At 38.5% G+C, this 23,348-nt stretch overlaps 1 protein-coding gene across 1 annotated transcript in view; it reads right to left on the bottom strand.

The window, feature by feature from the left end:
- Nucleotides 1-23,348, bottom strand: part of fam117bb (family with sequence similarity 117 member Bb) — a 66,972-nt gene that overhangs the window by 21,995 nt on the left and 21,629 nt on the right. Inside the window, exons 3-4 of the mRNA XM_073846056.1 lie at nucleotides 10,513-10,605; nucleotides 6,570-6,683 (exon numbers count right to left, since the gene is read on the bottom strand). Coding sequence (XP_073702157.1) covers nucleotides 6,570-6,683; nucleotides 10,513-10,605 — 207 coding nt within the window. The remainder of the gene's footprint in view (nucleotides 1-6,569; nucleotides 6,684-10,512; nucleotides 10,606-23,348) is intronic.

Genomic DNA, 23,348 nt, shown 5'->3' with positions numbered 1-23,348 from the left:
AAGTGAGTCATTTGGGACATAACTCATGATTTTTGTTCACTGGAATTTTGCGGAAAGCCATGTTTCAATGATTTGTTAGCTGAACTATTTACACCCTGGTACACAAAAGTACAACATATTGAACAGATTGTACTTCCACCTCATTTTTATTAGTAGCAAATATGGCGTCTACTCTAAAGTTTATGATCAGATTGGTTGATTCTGCTTCTACAAAGCAGATCCCAAGCCTGAAGAAGAGATGCACATCTCCACAGCTGTTCACTTGTGTTTCTCTGTGTTCTCTGATGTTCTTCTTCTATTTCTTTTCTTCTCATGGAGCTGCTGACCCTATGGCCGGGTCTCTCATAAAGTTCTTCAAATGCAACTTTCATTCGCCCTCTTTTCTTATTCCCCCTCTTTAGGGCTTTTATTTCTGGAAAGAATGCCATTTTCATGACTGCCACTTCATCTTTAGCTGCTTTCCACACACATAATGGGAAAAACACCCCCACGTATACCCAAATCAGCCCTTGAGACGACACACACACACACACACACACACACACACACACACACACACACACACACATACATCCCTCCCCCTCGACACAGAGGTCACGCTGTGTGTGTTCTTTAGGAAAGTGCTTTTACATCATAGTGCCAAGACAAAAAAGGAAGCACAAGACAGAGAGAAATGAAAGTTTACGAAAAAATTTGAGGGTTGAACTTGGTCAGACTAAGTGCCTACGGTCATCAAACAATTACACACGGTTCATGTGATGGAAGGGAGAGAGTTTAGGGTCTACATCACCCACTGGGCGGCACCCGACCCCGATGGCCCAGCCGAGAAACATCACGACCACTCAAGCCCGGGGCGCAGAAACATGCCCTCTCACCTCACATCCAAATAAATGCATGCTTGTTATAATTACCGGGGCTGGGTATCTCTCCGGCTCTGAACTCAACCTCAGCTGCTTCAAATTACAGCTAATACACAGCAGAGAAACTCCCTGAATAAATAAACGTTCAAAAGACAAATCCAGCTCCGACTTCTATGAAGAGAACTACAGGAATCTGGAGGCAGAACGAAATGGCATTGACTAATGATACACCCCACATACATCTGCTGGAGGGGATGGCGCTTACTGATGCTTTGTGTATAGCTAAATGATCACATGGTAGTCTGGGTTCCTGGAATAGCAGGTTAGCACTTCCATATGTTTTCTCACACTGAGGCTAAGCTGCGAACCTCTCTCACTGAAGAAAGCAAGCAAGGTTGAGTGAGGGGAAAGAAAAGTTTTGGTCTTGAGGGGCTGAAATCATGAACTGCCTCATAGCAAACCAAAACTCTTTCTTCAGCAAAAGTTGCAGGACGAGAGTATGGTTGTGCCTAACAATGAACCACTTTTACTAGTGCTAGTTATGGGATGTGTGACTGCTCAACAGTGTTAATTTTGACAGCAAATTTTGATTTAGTCTTATTCATAGTCTTCTGACTAAAATTACATTTAGTTTTAGTCATATATTAGTCATCATTAGTTCTAGTCTAGTTTTGGTCGATATCATAAGATTGCAAAATGTAATTGGTTTAGTTACACTGTAATGCATTTAGTAAGCATTTCTCTAAAATGACCAAACTCATTTTATAGGACACTAAGATTGTATCATAATAGACCGAGATTTAACTGCTGTGACATGCAACATGCTTTTATATTAAAACTAAATGAAACCACTTCTCATAAAGAAACAAGAACACGGTCTTCTTTTCAATTAAATATAGGCTAAATTTGAATTCTTTATAACAACTCGTTTACCACATTCTTAATTTTTTTTAAGCAGACATATTTATTTCTATAAATAAATAAATAAATTTAGTGATTCAGTCAAGAGCAGTGAGTGTTTCTGTTGTCTCTCTTTTGTTGTTTGATTAACATCAATGACACAGACAACTGCAACTAAATTAGACTGCTGTCCCTTTAAAACCGAATGCAAGAATGAATTGATACATGTCCGATATTCTCCCTACTGTTTACGTTCACATAAGACTTAACAGAGTGCATTTACATCAATACTTGTCAAAATGGACAATTTCACATAATTTTGTGTGTATTTCTCTTTTCATGAGATGCGATATAGTACTTGTGCGCTGTGTGAGAGGCACTGCTTCGGTGTGTGCACAACGAATTGAGATCTCTTTTGCATCATCAAAGTTACCCATATGTCTGCTCTTCTCTTACTCCCAGATATTGACATTTTTTAACGTTTTATGAGACATGCAGCAAATGTATGCTAGTTTATGTCCCGCCGAAGAGATAAATATGCTATTTTACAGTTTAAATGTACACATCTAACCTCCTAACTACGCAGCAGATTTGTTTTGAATGAATCTCTTCCCAAATCATCCCTCCCTAACAATTATTTGACGAAAATGTCAATAGATTTTCATCATCGTTTTTGTCATTCAAAACAAGTTTTTGTTTCGCTATAGTATCGTTTTTGTCTGTAAAAAAATGTTGACAAAAATTATTTGTCAATGAAATTACAAAAATAGAGTAAAAACAGTAATATTGTGAAATATTACAGTTTAAAATACTATTTTAATATCTTTTAAAAAGTATTTATATATTTAGCATTACTCCAGTCTTTAGTGTCACATGACCCTTTAGAAATTCTAATATGCTGATTTGGTGCTTAAGAAACATTTTATATTATTATCAATGTTGTCACAGAAAAGGCTACTATATCCCACAATCCACATACACACAGTGGACTTCAATGGGGATCAACGGGTTGAAGGTCCAGATTGCAGTTTCAATGCAGCTTCAAAGAGCTCTACACGATCCCAGCTGATGAATAAGGGTCTTATCTAGCAAAACGATCGGTCATCTAAGAAAAATACAAATGTATATACTTTTTTAACCACAAATGATCAATCTCAAGCATTACGTTATCACGCACAAGAGACGTAGGCAGAAGTACCGACCCAGTGTTTAAAAAGGAAACGCGCAAAGAAAGGTAAAAAAAAAAAAGGGTAAAACAATGATGGACGATTTTGAAGTTGGAGGAGAAACTGAAATGGAGTTTTTCTGTGAGTGAGTAAATAATGAGGAATTTTTTATTCTGGAAGTAAACTAATCCTGAACACAAACTTTGAGTGGGGAATCTGTAAGGTGTACGACTGGCACTGGTCAAATCAGTATTCTTGTCCAACTCGGGGTCGAGCTGTGAATAGTCTGGTGTTTTGTGCAACAGAGGGGCACATGAGTACAGTTCAGAGGATTAAATACAAAAGATGAATACAGTGAGACGACAGATGGTGCTTGAGCCCGCCACATGCACTTACAAAAAAAAAAAAAAAAAAAAAAAAGCCCCAGCCGCACAACGGCCCCAAAAACACACATCCAGCGGGCCGGACAGAGTGTGGCCTTTAATTGACTGGCTGGCAGCTATAGTACAGTAAAGACCAGACGTGCGGCACATTCACCACATGCTGGACTAATTCATGGACAAACACAAAACAGAGCGAGAGCGAGAAAAGGAGGCAGGCAGGGAGGGAGGGAGACGGCCAAGCGACAGGCCGCAGTAATTTATTCACTGTTTCTGTCTTCATGAAGAGAGGTCTTTCACTCTGAAACAGCCTGCAAGCCTGCACCTGGCCTTGCCAATTAAGACCAGAGACACACACATACACACCATGACACGCTTTTACACAGTGGTATGCACTTACCCACTCACGTGCTTTCAGAATGAACGAGTGAGAGAACGTGGCAGAAAATATGCAGAAATTCAGTAGTGTGAGGAGGTATTATAAAGGGGACACGGGAGACAACTTCTAGTTCCCAAATCGCTTTGTCAATTTCACAACTGCTGTGTTGATGATACACAACGTTTGTGTTTGGTTTCTTCTTCTGCTTATATGGCGTTAAGTCCACTCACTGCACTGTGCTATGCTTATGTCAATAAACAGACTTTCTCTCTCTCATGTATCATTAATATGGCAGATGTGACTGGCTAAGGGTTTTTAGTCAGTAAATGCACTTAGTCTGTTCATCACACACAGCTACAGTATGACTTCAGAAGACTTAAAAAGGGCACTTTTAGGAAACTTATGCACTTTTTAATGAGCTAATGGGTGGGTGATATAAGGGTAGACATGATTAACCAGTAGAAATTTGTCAGCCAGTATAGATTTTTAACTTTTTTTAAAAACAAGTGATTTTCAGCCGCTGAAATGCAATTAGCAGTGAAAGAGTACTAATTTCTCTATATGCGCATTTTCTGAGTGCTGTCAGAGAGCGCACATGAAGACTGTGTTTTTCATGTGCAATCGCTCCAGCGGCCTCGTTTCACTTCCACGACTTTCAGCTCCACCCTGCTTCATACTACAGTGACCTTAAGTCTTTAATACTAGGGGTGGGAAAAAAAATCGATATTGCAATATATTGTTGTGCTCTCTGTCGCAATAAATAATCGATACACTAACGGCCAATATCGATATTTTATTACAACACAAAATGATTAATTTACCCGTCGTCAGTGTCACTGTCACTACCCAATATCTACCATTCTGTTTGCGGGGGGCGCTGTTCGAGTAAATAGGGGTAAAGTGGCGGAAGCAGCGGCCAGTGAAGAACACAAGTTATCTAACAAGAACGAGATGAAGCGCAGAAAAAAGAGAAGTGAGAAGAATGGCGGAAAATAACGAAAAACAAATCAAAGACGCACCCGCTAGTTGAGCATGCTGATCAGTTACGCCTGTTTCACACATACTCCGTCTGCAGTGCGTATGCGTTGAGTATTTTTTTTTCCGCACCCATGTTAACGGATTAGAGCGTTCACACTGCACGCGGTTGCTGTCCGGCAGTACGTCCCAGAAGCGGTTCGCAAGTGCATTCAAGTGCATTGAATAATACGTTGTTTATTATACGTTGAGTTTAAACGTGAATATATCTAGAATTGTATTAGTGTACTGTGAAAAGAATATCCCAATGCTGAAAAAGCACGTTTGTATTTGAAATCAAAATAACGGATGAATGGCGTGTTTGTGGTAAACAGCCGCAGATCAGGAACGGACTGCAAACGTGTCCTGTGTGAAAGCAAAACGAGTCCGTGCTGCTTCTGCATCGCATACGTAACGCACACGGACTGCATACGCACTGCAGACGGAGTATGTGTGAAACAGGCGTTTAGTGTTCCTCAAGAAGAATATGCCTTGATGAGACCACTGTCCAGGTTAACATAAAGCACTTTACAGTAACTTACTACTGACGTTTCAGTATCACGGTTTACACATGTTAGTTAATGTTCATGTTGTTTTTTTAATGTTTAGGCACTTTTATCTGTATAGCTGTATACTGTTTACATTTAAGACCAGGAGGCAATGAGTTATTATGCAAATGTATATTTCTTTGCACAGTGTTGGAAATGTTGGCATTAATAAATGCATAAGATTTCCTTATTATGGGTATTTTTTTCTTTTTCAGTCACATATATTGTGATATATCGTTGATGAAATTTCTTCCAATATATTGAATATCGTAGATATCGTGAATCGTGATATTATCATTATCGTGGGCCACATATTGCCACAGAATTGAATCGTGAGTTACCTGTATCGTCCCACCCCTATTTAATACATTAACTCCATGGACATGATTTCTGCCGAGTCCTGACGGATTGTATCGGCTGTGGGAATGAAGACAACAACTCCACACTAAACCAGGCGTCATCTAACTACGCCTTTGTTTCTTTGTTTGTTATGAATATGCGCCCTCTAGCGGCAAAAACGTACATATTGTGCCTTTAAATAATTCTAAACATTTTACAACATTTTAAACCACCAAATATCATCATTTTTCCTATGTCCCCAGGCCTGTGTCTACCAGTTTGATGATGAATACAACACTTACCATAAAAAAAAAAAATATTGTCCACCCTGTTAAATTCGACTACTGGCCCTTTAAATGAAAGCTGGAAAAAGGAAATTACATCATATCAAATGGCTGACATCATTTCATTAGAGGGAAAACAACTGAAGAAGGTAAGAGAGAGCCTTTGTTTTGTTGTCTGTTTTTTATTTGTTTTATCTTTTTTATGTGGTCAGCTTCAACATGTCCACACTGTTAAGGGGAATATGAAAAAGTAAATATAAATTCTTATTTGCATATGTATAATTTTAAAAACATTCAATTCTTTATACAGACCTTTTGTGTTAGCATTTTTTGTTCACACTAATGGCTGATTTTAGGTCAAAATATCCACCCTGTTAAGATACATTTAGTAAATGGATCCTTAAATTTATATACCTATATTGACCAAAATTATTTAGTCATAATTACACAACAATTGTGTGAAAAAATGTGTTTACTTTTTAAAGTGTTATGATGTCCACAAGGCAACGAATATTGAATGACCTATTCCCCTCAACAGGTTCGATATGGAAAAATGGTGATATTTGATTTAAAATGCTGTAAAATGTTTAGAATTTTCTCAAAAACAGCTGTGTTCCTGTTGGTAACTATCACCACACCACCCCAGGTAACCCTCTCCACCGGGTCTGCTGGGTTCAGAGCGAATGAGAAAGAGCTCACCTGTGATTGGCTGAAAGCAGCATGGTTGCCATTGAAGGGAGATTTGCGTTCCTTGTCGCGATGGTGACGGCTGCTGTGTTTACTGCGCTGGAGCTGCTGCCTCAGCTTCACAATCTAAAACATGGAGAGAGAAAGAGACTGTTAGGACTGAAATTATTCCTCACTTTAAGTGAAATGAGAGGGAGCATAAAATTAAACTACACTGATGGTGATACCATCAGGCTTTGTTGTTTATTTTACTGTAAGTTATGTCTTATTAAATTCTAGCACTAGATGAGTCAGAGCCCAGGGTCAGATAGGATTATTGATATTCTCATGGCACTGCATTCCTCACTGTATTCAGGTCATTTTTTACATACACAAATAAACACCCAAACCCTCTCTCCACCCCAAACACATGCTTTCAAAAACGCAATTGATCAATTACATTACTCTTTCCTTTATAAACATCCGTCTGTTAAACAAAAAACAGATACACCCTCCCGCTCACTTCTCTCTCACTCTCTTCCTAGGGAAGAGAAAGGCAATATGTGTACAGATGGGGTCGGATGTCAAGTTTAAGCCCAGCCTCAAGTCAGTAAATACTGGCTATAAGCAAAGTCCTTAATGAGGTGTTAGCATAATCTCACCTGTAGCTGCCAGGATGTGACAACATTAATTCCCACAGAAGCATTTCTGACCAGGGCTTAATGGGTGCTTGTGGGCTTTATCTGTGTGTGACTGTGGTGAAAAGGTGTTTGGTGCTCATTTGAGAGGGTACATTATGTAGTGTTTGTACCAGAGACAACAGCTCTGTTCCAAAACTACAAGAGGTCCCTCGCAACCTACTGAAGCTGGTACCTAAGGGAGCATCCTAACTGAAACTGAACCTTACATTTGAGTGATTTGAAATGGTATGCATAGGTAGCAAACAGCACTACTCCTGCAAACCACAATAATACTGCATTCAAATGTCAGAATTACAGTAATTACAAGATCCTGACTTCTTTATACCACTTACATATATTTAATACCCTACCCGCCTACCTATCCATCCACCTATCCATCCATCCATCTATCCATCCACCCACCCATTCATCTAGGGCTGCATGATACATCGTTTCAGCGTCGTCATCGCGATGTACGCATGTGCGATAGTCACATCGAGGCAGTCACGATGCTGGGCAAAATAAAAATAAAATTATGTGTGTCTGATTTAAAAATTTACTTTCTATATCTCTAAACTTTCTATTCACGGATCTATATTTGTCTAATATAAAGTAATTAACTCATATTTAAGGGTTCTTTAAAAACTACAAAGCACACATTGCTTCACCTACTTCATGCATGCAGTCTCTGCGTGCGCACATACTCTTTGGTGCGCATGACGAAATGAGCGCGGGACGGGAGAAAAGCGCCGAAATGGAAGATTTGGTCACAAAAAGAAACGCAACGTCGGTCGTATGGAAGTATTCTGGATACAAAAACGATGATGCTGACCAAAAACAGGTGCTTTGTCGGACTTGTTTGTCGGACACCAATCCATCCATCCACCTACCCACCCATCTATCATATATCCATCTACCCACCCATCAACCTATCATAAATCTATCCATCCACCTACCCACCCACCTATCATATATCCATCTACCCACACATTTAGCTATCCATCCATTTATGTATCCACCCACCTACCTACCTATCTATCTATCCATCCACCTACCCACCCACCTATCCATCCATCAATCCATCTACCTATCCATCCACCTATTCATCCATCCCTCAATCCAGCTATCCACCCTTCCACATACCTTTCCATTAGTGATGCTCCGATTGATCGGCCACCAATCATGATCGGCCGATATTGGCTTAAAATAGCTTGATCGGCGAACCCCAAAAGCGCCGATCAAAAAAGCCGATCACTTGACGTAAATTACTCGCGCGACTTTTTCACACGTGCATGCACGGCGCACAGGTAAACAACAGCAGAGCGGAGCTTACCAGTGGCAACATGCAACATGAGTACTAAATTCCTTATTCGTTTTGTAAGGGTAGTCTTGTTATTGGGCATGTGACTAAGTTGTGCGTGTACAGAGCGCTGACTGTAGTTCTGCCGGAGACGTTAAAGTTTACTTTCGATTTCATTCTCTGCTATCTTCAGTGAGTGGTAAATGTGCATGCTTGACTGTAAATGCATGTATCTTTCTATACCCGTCATATTGCAATAATGTTACCGTTGTATGTCTGATTGTTGTCATCAGTTTATGTTGTAGTTCAGTTCATACAGAATGAGGAGGTGTCCGTGTAATTCACGTGCGTATGTTTAGCGCCATTTTATCGCATCGTAATTCTAATTAACGCATATAGATGTTACTGAGGTGAATGTTTATGTTTCCTATATACAGACGGATTATGATATATCGTATTTAATTCAGTCTAAACCACATTTTACTACCTTTATCCTAATGACTGTGCAATGCTGGATAATATAATCCTTACATCATCTTAAAAAGCAGCTACAAATAACAAGCAAAGAACATTTACATTATCAAACAACTTCATCACTAACTAGTGTTGCCTAGTCTAGTGCGAGGTGCACTTTAAAAAACACTAACTATGTGTTATCTCTAACTATGGTCGATACACGATAATATCGTCTACAACCCTAACTTGGTGGTTCTTCAAGATCTTGACTGTAGCCTATTTCTACAGTTGTTTTTTTTCAATATAGTTAATTTAGAGTTAGTTTCATTTCTACGAATGGTGCAAACTCTGCTAGATTATAGATAAAAGATTCCCATTCCCCTGCCATTCTGTGATCGGCAGTGATCGGCAATCGGCAGATCATGATCTTGGTGATCGGTAATCGGCCCCAAAAAGGCTGATCGGAGCATCTCTACTTTCCATCCATCCACCCACCCACCCATATAGCTGTCCATCCATCTATATATTCACCCACCTATCCATCCACTTATCCATACATCCACCTAATCACCCACTCACCTATCATCTATCTATACATCCATCCATCTACCTATCCATCCATCCACCTACCCACAATTAGTCCATCCACCTACCTATCTATCTCCCTAGCCACCTACCTATCATCTATCCATCTATCCATCCGTCCATCCATCTATTCGTCCATCCACCTACTTACCCACCCATCTATCCTTCCACATACCTATCCATTCTCTGTCTTACATGATTTGCCCCCAATGCACAGCAATGCAGAATGCAATGCAGTGCATTCTGGGGTACCCTTCTGTCTTCTGCCTCAGAATTTTGAAAAAAAACATATGCCATGCCAGCTCTCCTATGATACCTAAAAAAGGTTGTCTAGGTAAGCTGCTCACTAGGTTTCCATCAGATTTGCCTACAGCGTGTGAGTGCACATAAGACCTGCTGACTGTTTAGAGAATGATTAACTATGAAGTGGAACACTAGTACACACACACACACACACACACACGAGTTTAGAGTTGATGGAGCGGTGAAAGATGGCAGTTGAGATAACGAGTGGCAGAAGATAATGTATGTACAGACACCTGTGAAACCCTGGCACTCAAGGGGCACAGCAGAGACATACGAAGGGAGGAGACCCTTGAAGTGGTGGAAGAGAGGAAGATGACAGGCTGAATAGAGAGAACAGTGTATGAAGCCACTGGAGGATGTGACAGGGGAAGGAAGGGTGCATGCACAAACAGGAGGAAGGGAGGGTGTAATGCGAGTTGACACCAGGCTGCTTCTGGTTCACTAGAGCCTGCCAATAATATGATAATGACACAGCCTCCATCTTTCCCTCCCCACCACCCCCAACAGCCTGTTGCTGCCCTGTCTCCTCGTCCACAATCTCACACGGGGGAGAGAAAGACAATGAGGGGGTCCAGCCCCGGCCCTGCTTTTGCTGAATGGAACAAAGCGCGGGGGAGGAGAGGAGATCAGGCCCTAAACGCGTCCTGACCTCTTTTAGCTGGTCAGTGCTGCCGCAGGAGGCTGAGCGCTTGTGACAGCCCCTCTTCTTCTCTTCGCATTCATCGGCCCAGGCGCTGGGGGTCTGTGGGAGACACACATGAGACAGTCAGACAAGAAACAATACGTTTTGATCATCACAGCATCGTATTGTTTCTAGACTTGTGCGTATGCTGATACAGTCTTTTGACTCTTGTCCAAAATAAACACTCGCCAACGCCAACTAAGAATAAAAATTGTGGTTTAACTTTGGGAACTGCAACATTAGCAGTTTTAATCAGATTGACACGAATGTCATTTTCATCAGTGGAAAAGTTATCAGAAGTTTATCAAGGACGTTTTAAGTTTTGTTGTTTTTGCCAGAACTCCATGTGATGGATTTTTTGCTCTTACTTTTTCTAATTAAGCCAACAAAACCTAAATAAGAGGAAGAAAATCATGTTTTGACAATAGGCTGATCATGCATATGAAATATCTGCACTTCAACATACATACAAATATATAAATATACAGTACATACAAAACTTTACCAAATATTGCAGAAAGTTAATTTTGTGCTCTGTACACCACTATAAAGAGCTGTTTTACTGTTAGAAAACGGAGATCTCCATGCTCCTCATGTTTTATGACCATATCAATGGGCTGTCTAGCATGCCCTTTAAATTAATTCATGCACAATGTCACAAAAAGACCCCTGACAGGAGAGATCACCCTCACCCACACACACACAGTGAAGGCATGAAGCCGGGGGATGGTGAATCTAATTCAGGACTTCATCCTGTATACAACCCTGCTCATCTTTACACAGAACATGGCTGGTGTAACTTCTTTGCAAACTTCCTTCCTAAATGTAAAAATACAGCTGCTGTTGCCAAAGACAAGCATGGAGAGGCACACAGGGCATAGGGCGGCTGGCTCTGAGCTTCCTTTGAGTCAAGTCTCTGTCGCTCAAGTGTGATATAGCTCTCGAAAAGATAACCGCAAACACTGCAGCCAAAGCAGAGACGGATGCTGTCTTCTGACCCTGCATAGACAGCAATGCAACTGACACGTTCAAGGGTAAGAAAGGTAGTAAGGACATTGTTAAAAAAAGTTCAAGTAAAATCGGTGGTTCAACCTTAATTTTACGAAGCTACGAGAATACATTTTGTGCTCAAAGAAAACAAAAATAATGACTTTCGATTTGCGTTTTTTGCATTTTCGTTGGACTGGTTAGAAAAAACATTCGCATTTTCGGTGCATGAATGTTTGCGGCCTATGTGGAAGCATTTATAGGAATCTGATGTTTTATTCCAAAGCGCCATCGCAACCGATATTTGTTTTGCTTTTTTGCATTCAGTGTTGACAGGCCTTTAATCCGCATAACTTTTGCTACGATTACACCTGTTATTTACACTACTCCGGCATTTTCGACCCTCAAAAATGGAGACTTTCGAAAACTGCAGTCCCCGTTTTAGTTTAAATACTCCTGGCCTACAATTTAGGGTAAGCGGACCAAAATGGAGACTTTTGAAAATGATGTTGTGGCTGCCTACATTCGCTCTGCCTATCCTTGAAGATTGGAATATTGCATAAAACATTTGCAAGTAAGCTCCGTTTCCATCCAACAAGTCAAAGAGAACAAAATCGTCACTTCCTGATTTCAGAATGACCATAGCAACTTTTCAGATGCTGTGGAACGAGATTGTTTCGCTGTTTAGTCAGGTTTTGCAATCCCATTCCACAAAGTCACATGATTTTTTTGATGCGTACGGAGGAATTTATTCGGCAAATGCATTTCCCATTATTTCGCATTAACCCTTTCACTCAAAAAACACCTCAAGTGAGCGTAAAAACTTTTTTCTAATTAAGGGATTTTTATTTGAAATGTGGCGTTTCCATCACTCGTTTCTGATGCAATACTTCAAAATGCACATAAAAACAAGGTGATGGAAACATAGAATAACATCATGATCATTGTTGTACCCACAGATATGTATAGGTAGATTCCCCATTCAACCACTCCAAGTACAAAGATGCGTCCGCAATCTAAATAATAGGACATCTACCTATACATATCAGTACCTGCAAGAATGGTCATGTGTCGTGTTTTAAAGTAAAAACGCACTAGTGTAAACAGATACTTTTTGTGTGCAAAAAGTTCTTCGGTGTCAGTCTTTGACATCAAAACGCTGTGGTAGTTGCGTTGCTGTCTATGCAGGGTCAGAAAGCTCTCGGATTTCATCAAAAATATCTTAATTTGTGTTCTGAAGATGAACAAAGGTCTTAAGGGTTTGGAATGACATGATGCAGAGTAATTAATGATAGAATTTTTATTTTTGGGTGAACTATCCCTTTAAGCGATTATGTTCTCTGATATATGTGACCCTGGACCACAAAACCAGTCATAAGGTTACATTTTACAAAACTGAGATGTATATACAATATGAAAGCTCAGTAAATAAGCTTTCTATTGATGTATGGTTTGTTAGGATCGGACAATATTTGGCCGAGATACATCTATTTGAAAATCTGGAATCTGAGGGTGAAAAAAAAAATCAAAATACTAAGAAAATCACCTTTAAAGTTGTCCAAATTAGGTTCTTAACAATGCATATTACTAATCAAAAATTACATTTTGATACATTTACAGTAAGAATTTTACAAAAAATCTTCACGGAACATGATCTTTACTTAATTTCCTAATGATTTTTGGCATAAAAGAAAAATCAATAATTTTGACCCATACAATGTATTTTTGGCTATTGCTACAAACATACCCCAGCGACTTAAGATTTTGTGGTCCAGGGTCACATATCATCGTCCCAATCCGACTAATACTAAAAATAAAAAGCTAGTACTCAAATGGTCACTGACAACAACTACTGCATATACACTTTATGCACTTTTTTTTTTTTTTTTTTAAGTGTGTGAACTGGGCATATCATGCACCTCTACATGTTTCAAACAGTAGTATGCTAGATTGTTGTCTAGGTTAATTCAACAAAGTGGCATCCAGCTATCATCTTGGAAAAAGAAATGAATATACACTACTAAAAGTTCAGCTTTGAAATCACAGAAATAAATCTGATTTTAAAATATATGTTCAAATAAAAAAACAGTTATTTTAAATAATAAAAAGATTTTAAAATCTGACTGTTTTTGCTGTACTTTGGATCAAATAAATGCAGGCCTGTTGAGCAGAAGAGACCTTTAGAAACATTAAATGTCATACTGTTTAAAAACGTCTGACTGGTAGTGTATAACATTTGAATCCAACTTTAACTTAGTCCTTAAATAGCATAATTAGTTTTGGCCGATCCTATCAAATAATGTGTCAAGAACAAGATGTTAACAACCATGAGTAATATTACTTCTGGCAATTCATCACAGTGGAATATAAGGTTGTTTGCGTTGCAAACTGTATGGAAAATTCTTTGCAGTGTGCTTTGTTTTATACTACTGTTTTTGGCAACTGTAATAAATCTTACAGGCATTCCATGGGTACAAAAAAAAAAAGCAATGCCAATCCACCCACAGAGAGCTGTCGCCTCAGAAACCCTAATGAGAACAGAAAACATGAACATTCCTCAAACATGTGACATACTTCACTAAAACACAGCATTCTGTTAGGAAAAGTAGTATTTGGTAGTTCAAAGTAGCTAAAACAATACAACCGGGAAACACTTTAGTCACCTACAGCTCTTATAATCAGTAGTCCACGTCAGCCTAGAGAGTTATGGGAATCGCTCAGCTGTGAGTATGAACACACCATGGTCTTACTTATGCACTCAAATCACTTATTGGCACACAATAACACTACAAAAACAAACACTAATGGTAGCGAGCATCATAACACACACACACAAACACACACACACACACTCACACTAAGATTTGTTTGGAAACCTCTTGATCAGGGCTTGTCTTTGTCCCTCCCCGCTGGGTAAGTGCAGCCTCCCGCTGCCGTTAACGGCACGACACCAGAGATTCAGCCTGTGGGTTTACACCATAAACAACTCTAGATCATTCTACACCCAATACACTCAACATGTCTGTACTAGCAAGTTCACAAACTTTCACTCAGAACACCGTATGGTAATTTATTATCGGACAGCTATGGCCTTATTTAGGTATCTGGCACAGATGAGGAGTGATCTTGTGTTGAGGAGGTATGGAAAAGTAATCTTGTTGCCTCAGCCTCTCTCAATCATTCAAAGGTGTGAGCCAAATGTGTAAAACACAGGACAGAAAAAATAAAATCTATGGCACTGGAAACAGCCCAAGGCATTAGCTGTCAAAACTCAACCAATCAAAGCACTTTAACAAGCGAATGTGCTCTTTTTTTCTATCACGCTCATGTTATTAAATCAAACCCAATAACCGCAATCGTGCTCTATACCTTACTGGTGTCAAAATTCACCCGTGTTTGGCAGATTGTGTTCGTGCAAGCATCCTCACACATTAATTAGCAGGTCCATTCATCAGAGAGACACACACTGACACACTTTCCTTTGGCCTCGGACACAAATGGTGATAAACACGTGTGGGGAAACCAGTCGACTCTCCTCTGTGTACAGCCTGAGGCTCTATCTCTCGACACATAAGAGACATTTGTTCCAATTCACATTGCCTTCAAACAAACACTTAACGTCAGCTGACATCACATACACTAGTGTACATACATTGTCAAGAGTGTACGATCAAAGCTAGACTTTCGCTCTGTCACGGCTTAAAGAAAACATTACAGTAAAATTACCTTCTTAATAAATGTTCACCGGTGCAAGAGCTAAATCTTTGCTTTTATCAAAATGTTACATCCAGTTGAAGACAAAAGTTTACATACTCCTTGCAGAATCTGCAAAACGTTAATTATTTTACCGAAATAAGAGCGATCATACAAAATGCATGTTATTTTTTATTTAGTACTGACCTGAATAAGATATTTCACATAAAAGACGTTTACATATAGTCCACAAGAGAAAAGTTGCATTTTTTAAAAATGACCCCGTTTACAAACTGTTTTGTTACCTGAAGGATCCACAGCTGTTATTTTTGGTGATAGTTTGTCCTAAACTGCCTGCTATTCATCAGAAAAATCCCTCAGGTCACATAATTTTTTGTTGGTTTTTCAGCATTTTTGTGTATTTGAACCCTTTTCAACAATGACTTTGATTTTGAGATCCGTCTTCTCACACTGAGGACAACTAAGGGACTCATATATGCAACTATTACAGAAGATTCAAACGCTCACTAATTCTCCAGAAAGAAAAAAGATGCACTAAGAAAACTTTTAAACAGAATGAAGATGTGTACATTTTTCTTATTTTTTATCATATTTTATCATATATTGCCCTTCAGAAGCTACTGACATGTTTCTCAGAAGAAAAAATAAGCTAATAAAATAAGTTAAATTTACTCTGATCTTCAAATTTCTGAAGTTTGATCCTTCTGTAAGTTGCAAGAGTCCCTCAGTTGTCCTCAGTGTGAAAAGATGTATCGTAGAATCATACAGTCATTGCTGAAAAGGGTTCAAATACACAAAAATACTGAAAAACCGAAGAATTTGTGGGACCTGAAGGATTTTGCTAAACAGCGGGCAGTTTAACTGTTCAGGACAAACAAGTGACTCGTGAACAACTAGCACTAAACAAAAACACAGCTGTGGATCATTCAGGTAACAACACAGTATTAAGAATTTTTATAAATTCAACTATTATTTATATGTAAACATCTTTTATGTGAAATATCTTATTCAGGTCAGTACTAAATAAAAAATAACATGCATTTTGTATGATCCCTCTTATTTTGGTAAAATAATTAACATTTAGCAGATTCTGCAATGTATGTAAACGTTTGACTTCAACTATATTTACTGTACAGTTAAACATTCAGTTTCAAATGCATCAGAATGAGAAGCTAATATTGCTTTTAAAGTAAAACAGCATACAGATTAAGTAAAACACCATGAGATGAAACGTTTTATGAAATTTAAGTAAAACTGGATATTCAAGGAGGGGGGAAAAAGTAGGGCAGGATTAAATTTTTTACAAGTAGAATGAAATGTGAAAAGTTGACATAATATCCCAGGGTTTATAGGAAGATTAGGAAAAACAACTCTTCTCAAACTCTCCTGGCACCTGTTGATAAAAGCATTAGCAGCCTTGATGACGTCAGTCAAAAAGGAAATGTGTTTCAGTGGGAAAGCAAGTTATTGTAGCACAATAAAATCAGAAAAGAATACCGGTCAACTTGATTTCAGGCTGACTTTATACATGAATAGGGAGCATTCATGGAAACATGTCAAACATGTTTCAATTCTGACAAGTTAAAAGAAAATATTAAAAAATACAATTTTTAATTACTCACCCTCATGTTGTTCCAAATCCGTAAGACTTTCGTTCATCTTCAGAACACAAATTAAGATATTTTTTATGAAATCTGAGAGCTTTCTGACCCTGCTTTCACAAGCTTACTGACTAGTTTTTGTGTGCAAAGAAAACAAAAATAACATGTATTGTGGTACTTTCATGAACGCACATCAAAGATTGACATGGAAAAGAAGTCGTCGTTATTTTTGTTTTCTTGGTGAACAACTGATGTCACATGCACTATTATATCAATTTCCTTACTACCTTTCTGGGCCTTGAACATGGTAGTTGTGTTGCTGTCTATGCAGGGTCAGAAAGCTCTCAGATTTTATCAAAAATATCTTAATTTCTGTTCTGAAGATAAAGGTTTTACGGTTTTGGAATGACACGAGGGTAAGTAATTAATGATAGAATTTTCATTTTTAGATGAACTATACCTTTAAGTCGAGACAAGAACAGAGCTAAAGCCACAACAAGAGAGAAATCAAGATGTGGCTGAACAAGCCAGTAGGATAAAGTTTCTCTTCTTAATTAACTTCATACCCTGTGAACCTCCACGAGTGGAGCCGGAGGAGCAGTGGCTCCGGTGCCCGGGCATACCACTCCTAACCCTCCCCAGCATTTATTCCTCAAAATTCCTTTCTTTCTTTGTTTAATTAATCCGTGCATGTGCTTCTTTCTTCTGCGCTCTTTTCCGCTTCTCTCACTATTGTTCTGCTGGTTTCCTCACACTCATCTCCGTCTGATCCCTCTTTTCTTCATCTCTTTTTTTTCTCCTCTTCATTGCCGCCTACTCCCTTTATAAACTTCTGCTTTTTCTACCTCCTCCTCTCTTTCATGCTCTCTGCAGGCTTCCTCTTTTCCTATATGTGTGTTAAAGTGGATGGTGACCAAGCGCTTTGTAATGGTGTGGTATTCAGTTTACCCTGCGTCACATGGGCCTGTTTACACTTGGTATGAACATCTGCCTCAGACGATACGATATTCAAAATAAATTCAAAATAAATTAAAATTAATACATAAATACATATATATATGTACAGCTGAGGTCAAAAGTTTACATACACCATGCAGAATCTGCAAAATGTTTATTGCATACAAACTGCACAGTATTTTTGATTTAGCACTGACCTGAATAAGAAATTTCACATTAAAGACGTTTACAGAGAGAAAATAAGTTACATTTATACAAAATGACCCTGTTCAGAAGTTTACATACACTTGATTCTTAATACTGTGTTGTTACCTGAATGATCCACAGCTGTGTTTTTTTTTTTGTTTAGTGATAGTTGTTCATGAGTCTCTTGTTTGTCTTGAACAGTTAAACTGCCTGCTGTTCTTTTTTTTTGTTCAGAAAAATCATTAAGGTCCCTGAGGGACTCATATGCAACTATTACAGAAGGTTCAAACGCACACTGATGTTCCAGAAGCCGGGGGGTGAAAACTTTTGAACAGAATAAAGATGTGTAATTTTTTTTTCATGTAGTACTGCCCTTCAGAAGCTACAGATGATACGTATGTGTTTCCCAGAAGACAAAATAAATTTACCCTGATCTGCACATTTAAATGTTTTCACCCCCATTTCTTAATGCATCGCTTTTTCCTTCTGAAGCGTCAGTAGCTGTGTTTCCATCCACCTATTTTTATGCGCATTTTGGAATATCGCATAAAAAAAATCTCTGAATGGAAACGAGAAAATGCGCATAAATTCTGAAAATGCGCATAAAAAACTTATGCGCACAACTAAGTAGGATAAATTTTTTATCCGATAAGAAAAAATGCGCATAAACTACGATGGAAACACTTTCCCGAATAAATTCCTCCATGCGCATTAAAAAAGTAATGTGACTTTGCACGCTGGAACGGGATAACTTGACTAACCAGTGGACCCATCTTTTATACTGTACATCAGAAATGTTGCATCAGAAATGTTGTTTTGGTCATTCTGAAATGTTTCCTTCAGCGGTTTCGTCACTTGCCCACCACGGCACCGGCCCTGTGGTCGTTTTGATTATTTTATAGAAATAAAAATCATTTAATTCAGTTAGAGAACAAACAGTACAATTAAAAACTGAATGCGGCTGCTCAATGCAGTGTGCCTAACAACAGTCACATCCGCGGTATGAGTCCGATTTCATTTATCACATGAGGAGTGAGGTGAGAAAGGCAAGACGTTGCCGAAAGATTTAGTTTTAAAAGTATTTTGGATTTTAAAAAGGCCTGTTGACTGTTTTCGTTTATCTAAGGTGATTTTGGAAGCTCATTGGAAGAACATTTGTTTCTTATTTATTTGGTTCCACCGTGTTTGCCAATTTTCAGTAGGTCTATTTTTCATAATGAAACTTTGTGGAAGTTATTTAACAGTTGTTTATTTGTTTTTGTTAATAAATGAATAATTCTACGTTTAAAATAGACTAAGTGAGTTTGTCGTACTGTTTTGTTGTTGTCCATTCAATCAATTGGCGCCGAACTGCCGCTAAATCGAAGGTGAAAGTAAAATGCTTACGGACATTTACAAGCTTTTAAAAGCGAATAAAAGCGTGGAAATAAGAGAAAACTATCCCTCAACCTTTCCCTCGGTGATACCGGTACTGCCCGTGTTGTCACATGTCAATTAACCGCTGGGGAAATCTGAAAATTATTATTTTCATGACTTCTCCTTGTTTTTTTTTTGTTTTTTTTATATTTAGTGAAAGTTTATCAGGAAGTGACGATTTTGTTCTCTTTGTCTCGTTGAATGGAAACGGTGCTTTGTGCGCAAATGTTTTATGCGATGTTCCAGTTTTGCGCATAAGTTAAATTCGCATTTTTGGATGGAAACATAGCTAGTGAGCGTTTGAACCTTTGAACATGGTGTGAATGTAAGCGATCTGATCATTTTTCCAACATAAAAACATTTCAGACCTGGGTTACACTTGTATTTAGTGCTATCCATTTGTGATCGGCCAAAACAGTAGTGTAAACTAGGTTACGGACACACACATGCACCTCTCTCATCTGCTTAGATGCCACACAAAAGCAGATTCCAGTCTACGTTTATTCCCACTCCTGCAGTCTGAGAATATTTTACGACTGTGACTTTAGTCGGGCCTGTAATGACTCAACCTGACTGCTTAGTTCATTGCTTAAAGACAACAAACAGTCCATCTCTTTCTGAATGCTGCTGCAAGTGTGTCTGTGAGTGTGTGTCGTCTTTCAGCTGTGCTGCTCTACAGCAGTTCAGCTCCATGACTGATTCTGTTGTGCTGAGCGCAGGACTGGGCCGCCCAGCTCCTGACTCGCTCTCAGAGCTGCAGCCAACTGCCAGGATCACTTCCTCCTTCCCAGCAGTTTAAGATTTCCAGCGGAGCAGGCTGGCTACACACAAACACGGCTCTGTTCAGCAGCTGTGGACGCTGCACAGAGGGATCCTCTGCTGAGGAGGGGGGAGCATCTATCTGCTTAGGCCTGCCAGGACATACACAGTCGTGTGATACTCGCTTTCACACGCGTTTACAGATACACAAGCAGTTTGTCAGTCCAATTTAGCAGTTTGTGCTACAGATTTGGCATGCAAAGACTGTGGGGTTTGACTCGTCTTTTCTACAAATCCCACCCGGAGAATAATTTTCTCTCTTTCTGCACCCAGATGGGCGACACATCAGTACAGCCCTTACTCACTGCAGGCAAGCCTTTCATAAACGTACTATATTAAGCACTGGGATTGAAATTCTGGACAATAAGCTGTTAGTTCACTCCAAAAGGAAAATTCTGTCATTAATTACTCACCCTTATGTCGTTCCAAACCAGTAAGACCTTCAATCATCTTCGAACAGAAATTAAAATATTTCTGATGAAATCCAAGAGCTTTCTGTAAAGTAGTAAGAACATCAATACAAAAAGACTTTGTTTAACCATTTCTGTTGGAAAGCTGTCGGATTTCATCCAAAATATCTTAATTTGTCTTCCGAAGTTGAATGAAGGACTTACAGGTTGGGAATGACATGAGGATGAGTAATTAATGACAGAATTTACTTTTTTTTTTTTAGGGGAAGAATAAGTGTGGTTGTATTTAGGATAGGTGTGTGTGTGTGCGTGTGTATGTGTGTGTGTATGTGTGTGTGCGTGTGTGTGTGTGTGTGTGTGTGTGTGTGTACCTGGTATTCATCACATTGTGGGGACCAAATGTCCCCACAAGGATAGGAATACCAGTAGATTTTGACCTTGTGGGGACATTTCTCAGGTCCCCATGAGGAAACAGGTTTATAAATCATGCACAATGAGTTTTTTTGAGGAAGTAAAAGTGTGCACAATCTCCTGTGAGGGCTAGGTTTAGGTGTAGGGTAGGTGTAGGGCGATAGAAAGTACGGTTTGTACAGTATAAAAACCATTACGCCTATGGAATGTCCCCATAAAACATGTAAACCCAACGTGTGTGTGTGTGTGTGTGTGTGTGTGTGTGTGTGTGTGTGTGTGTGTGTGCGTGAGAGAGAAATAGAGGGTTGAAGTTACAGTAGGGCCTACGCTCAGAGTAGATTAACACAGAAACAAAGGGCTCTTTATAAACAGAGGGGTGCTGTGTTTGGACTCGCTTTGAAGCACGGGTCATGAGTAGAGGCCCTAGGTGTGTGATGTAACCCCAGTCAGCCAGTGAAAACTCATGAGCAAAGTCACTGGAGTTTAGCAGACCATGACAAAAACCAAGCAAAAAATATGCAAAACAACAGTGGGAATCAAAAGGACACAAAGTCACAAAAACACACACCACCTTCACAGCAGATCAACTCCCCTGTGAACTCCTATCACAAGGAGAAAAAAAAGAGAGAAGGGAAATCCCCAATTTCCGCTATGTAAATCATATTTTTTGCATGTCCTACCTGAAACTGAAGATTGATGACCCAACATAAATGCCCGCTGTCACATACACTAGAAGTCAAAAGTTTTTGAACAGTAAGATTTTTAATGTTTTTAAAGAATTCTCTTCTGCTCACCAAGCCTGCATTTATTTGATCCAAAGTACAGCTAAAACTGTAACTTTTTGAAATATTTTTGCTTAAAAATATAACTGTTTTCTGAATTTTAACATCATTACTCTAGTTACATGATATTTAGGAAATCATTCGAATATTCTGCTCAAAAACATTTATCTTATTATGTTGAAAACAGCTGAGCAGAATTTTTCAGGTTTCTTTGATAAATAGAAAGTTCAGAAGTACAGCATTTATCTGAAATAGAAATCTTTTGTAACATTATAAACATCTTTATCATCCCTTTTGATCAATAAAGCCTCCTTGCTAAATAAAAGTATTAATTTCTATAATATTCTATAATTCTATTTCTATGACTTTATGAGTTTTCTATGATTTTTTTTTATGTTTGATAAATGCTGATATTTGACTCTTTCTATTCCTCAAAGTATCCTAAAAAATGATCTCAACTGTTTTATATGTTGATAATAATAATAATAATAATAAAATGTTTCTTGAAGAGATAATCAACATATTAGAATGATTTCTGAAGGATCATGTGACACTGAAGACTGGAATAATGAAAATTTAGCTTTGATCACAGGAATAAATTACATTTTGAAATGTATATAAATAGAAAACTAATTTTAAATAGTAAAAATAATTAAAAATTTGAATCAAATAAATACAGACTTGGTGAGCAGAAGAGACGTCTTTAAAATAACATTAAAAATCATACCGTTTAAAAATGTTTAGCTGGTAGTGTATGTAGTATTTGTAATTGGACATTTAAGTCACTTGAGACATTAGACATTAGATAAGAAACAAAATGCATTATGAAAGAAAGACACCATGACCAAAAGTATAGCAATGTTCATAGTTAATATGATGAACTACACCTGTTGCAATACTGTTTAAAATGTAGGGTCAGTAAGATTTCTTTTTAAAGATATTAATACTTTTATTCAGCAAGGATATATGGTTAAGACATATATAATGTTACAAAAGATTTATAATTTAAATTAATGTTTGTTATAACTGTTCAGAAACATTATATTCAAAGAATCCTGAAAAAAAAAAGTTTTTTTTTTTTTGTTTGTTTTTTTTTTTACCTCATGTGCTGACATTTTTATATCTCAAGTCTCCAAACACTGTCCGGGGCCTCTGTACATTAAACCCTGATAGCAGGCAGTTTCAGGTCCTCACTAGAGCACTGTCTGGATAATCTGCCAGCTAAGCTTTTCTGTAACCCTATGAACTATTATCAAGAGGGGAATACAAGTCGTGAATTCCCCTTGAACGGGCTGTTATTCGGTATTCACCCATCTCTCTTTCGGCTGGACTGGAGCATAAGGCCTGTTACTGAGACAGTGCCAAATTTACCACAGGCTTTCTGAACACTGAACACCAGTGTTGGAAAATAGTTCAGATTTTCAGCCTGTCAGTGCAGAAGGGGATTATCATGACAAAAAGAACTTTCTTGTTAAAAAGTAACAAAGCTGGCAGGGCCACTGAGGTTTGTGGGCCAAGTG

The sequence above is a fragment of the Garra rufa genome, chromosome 8 (genome assembly GCF_049309525.1).
Source record: "Garra rufa chromosome 8, GarRuf1.0, whole genome shotgun sequence".
Taxonomy (NCBI): Eukaryota; Metazoa; Chordata; class Actinopteri; order Cypriniformes; family Cyprinidae; genus Garra; species Garra rufa.
This window is presented reverse-complemented; position numbering and strand designations above follow the sequence as displayed.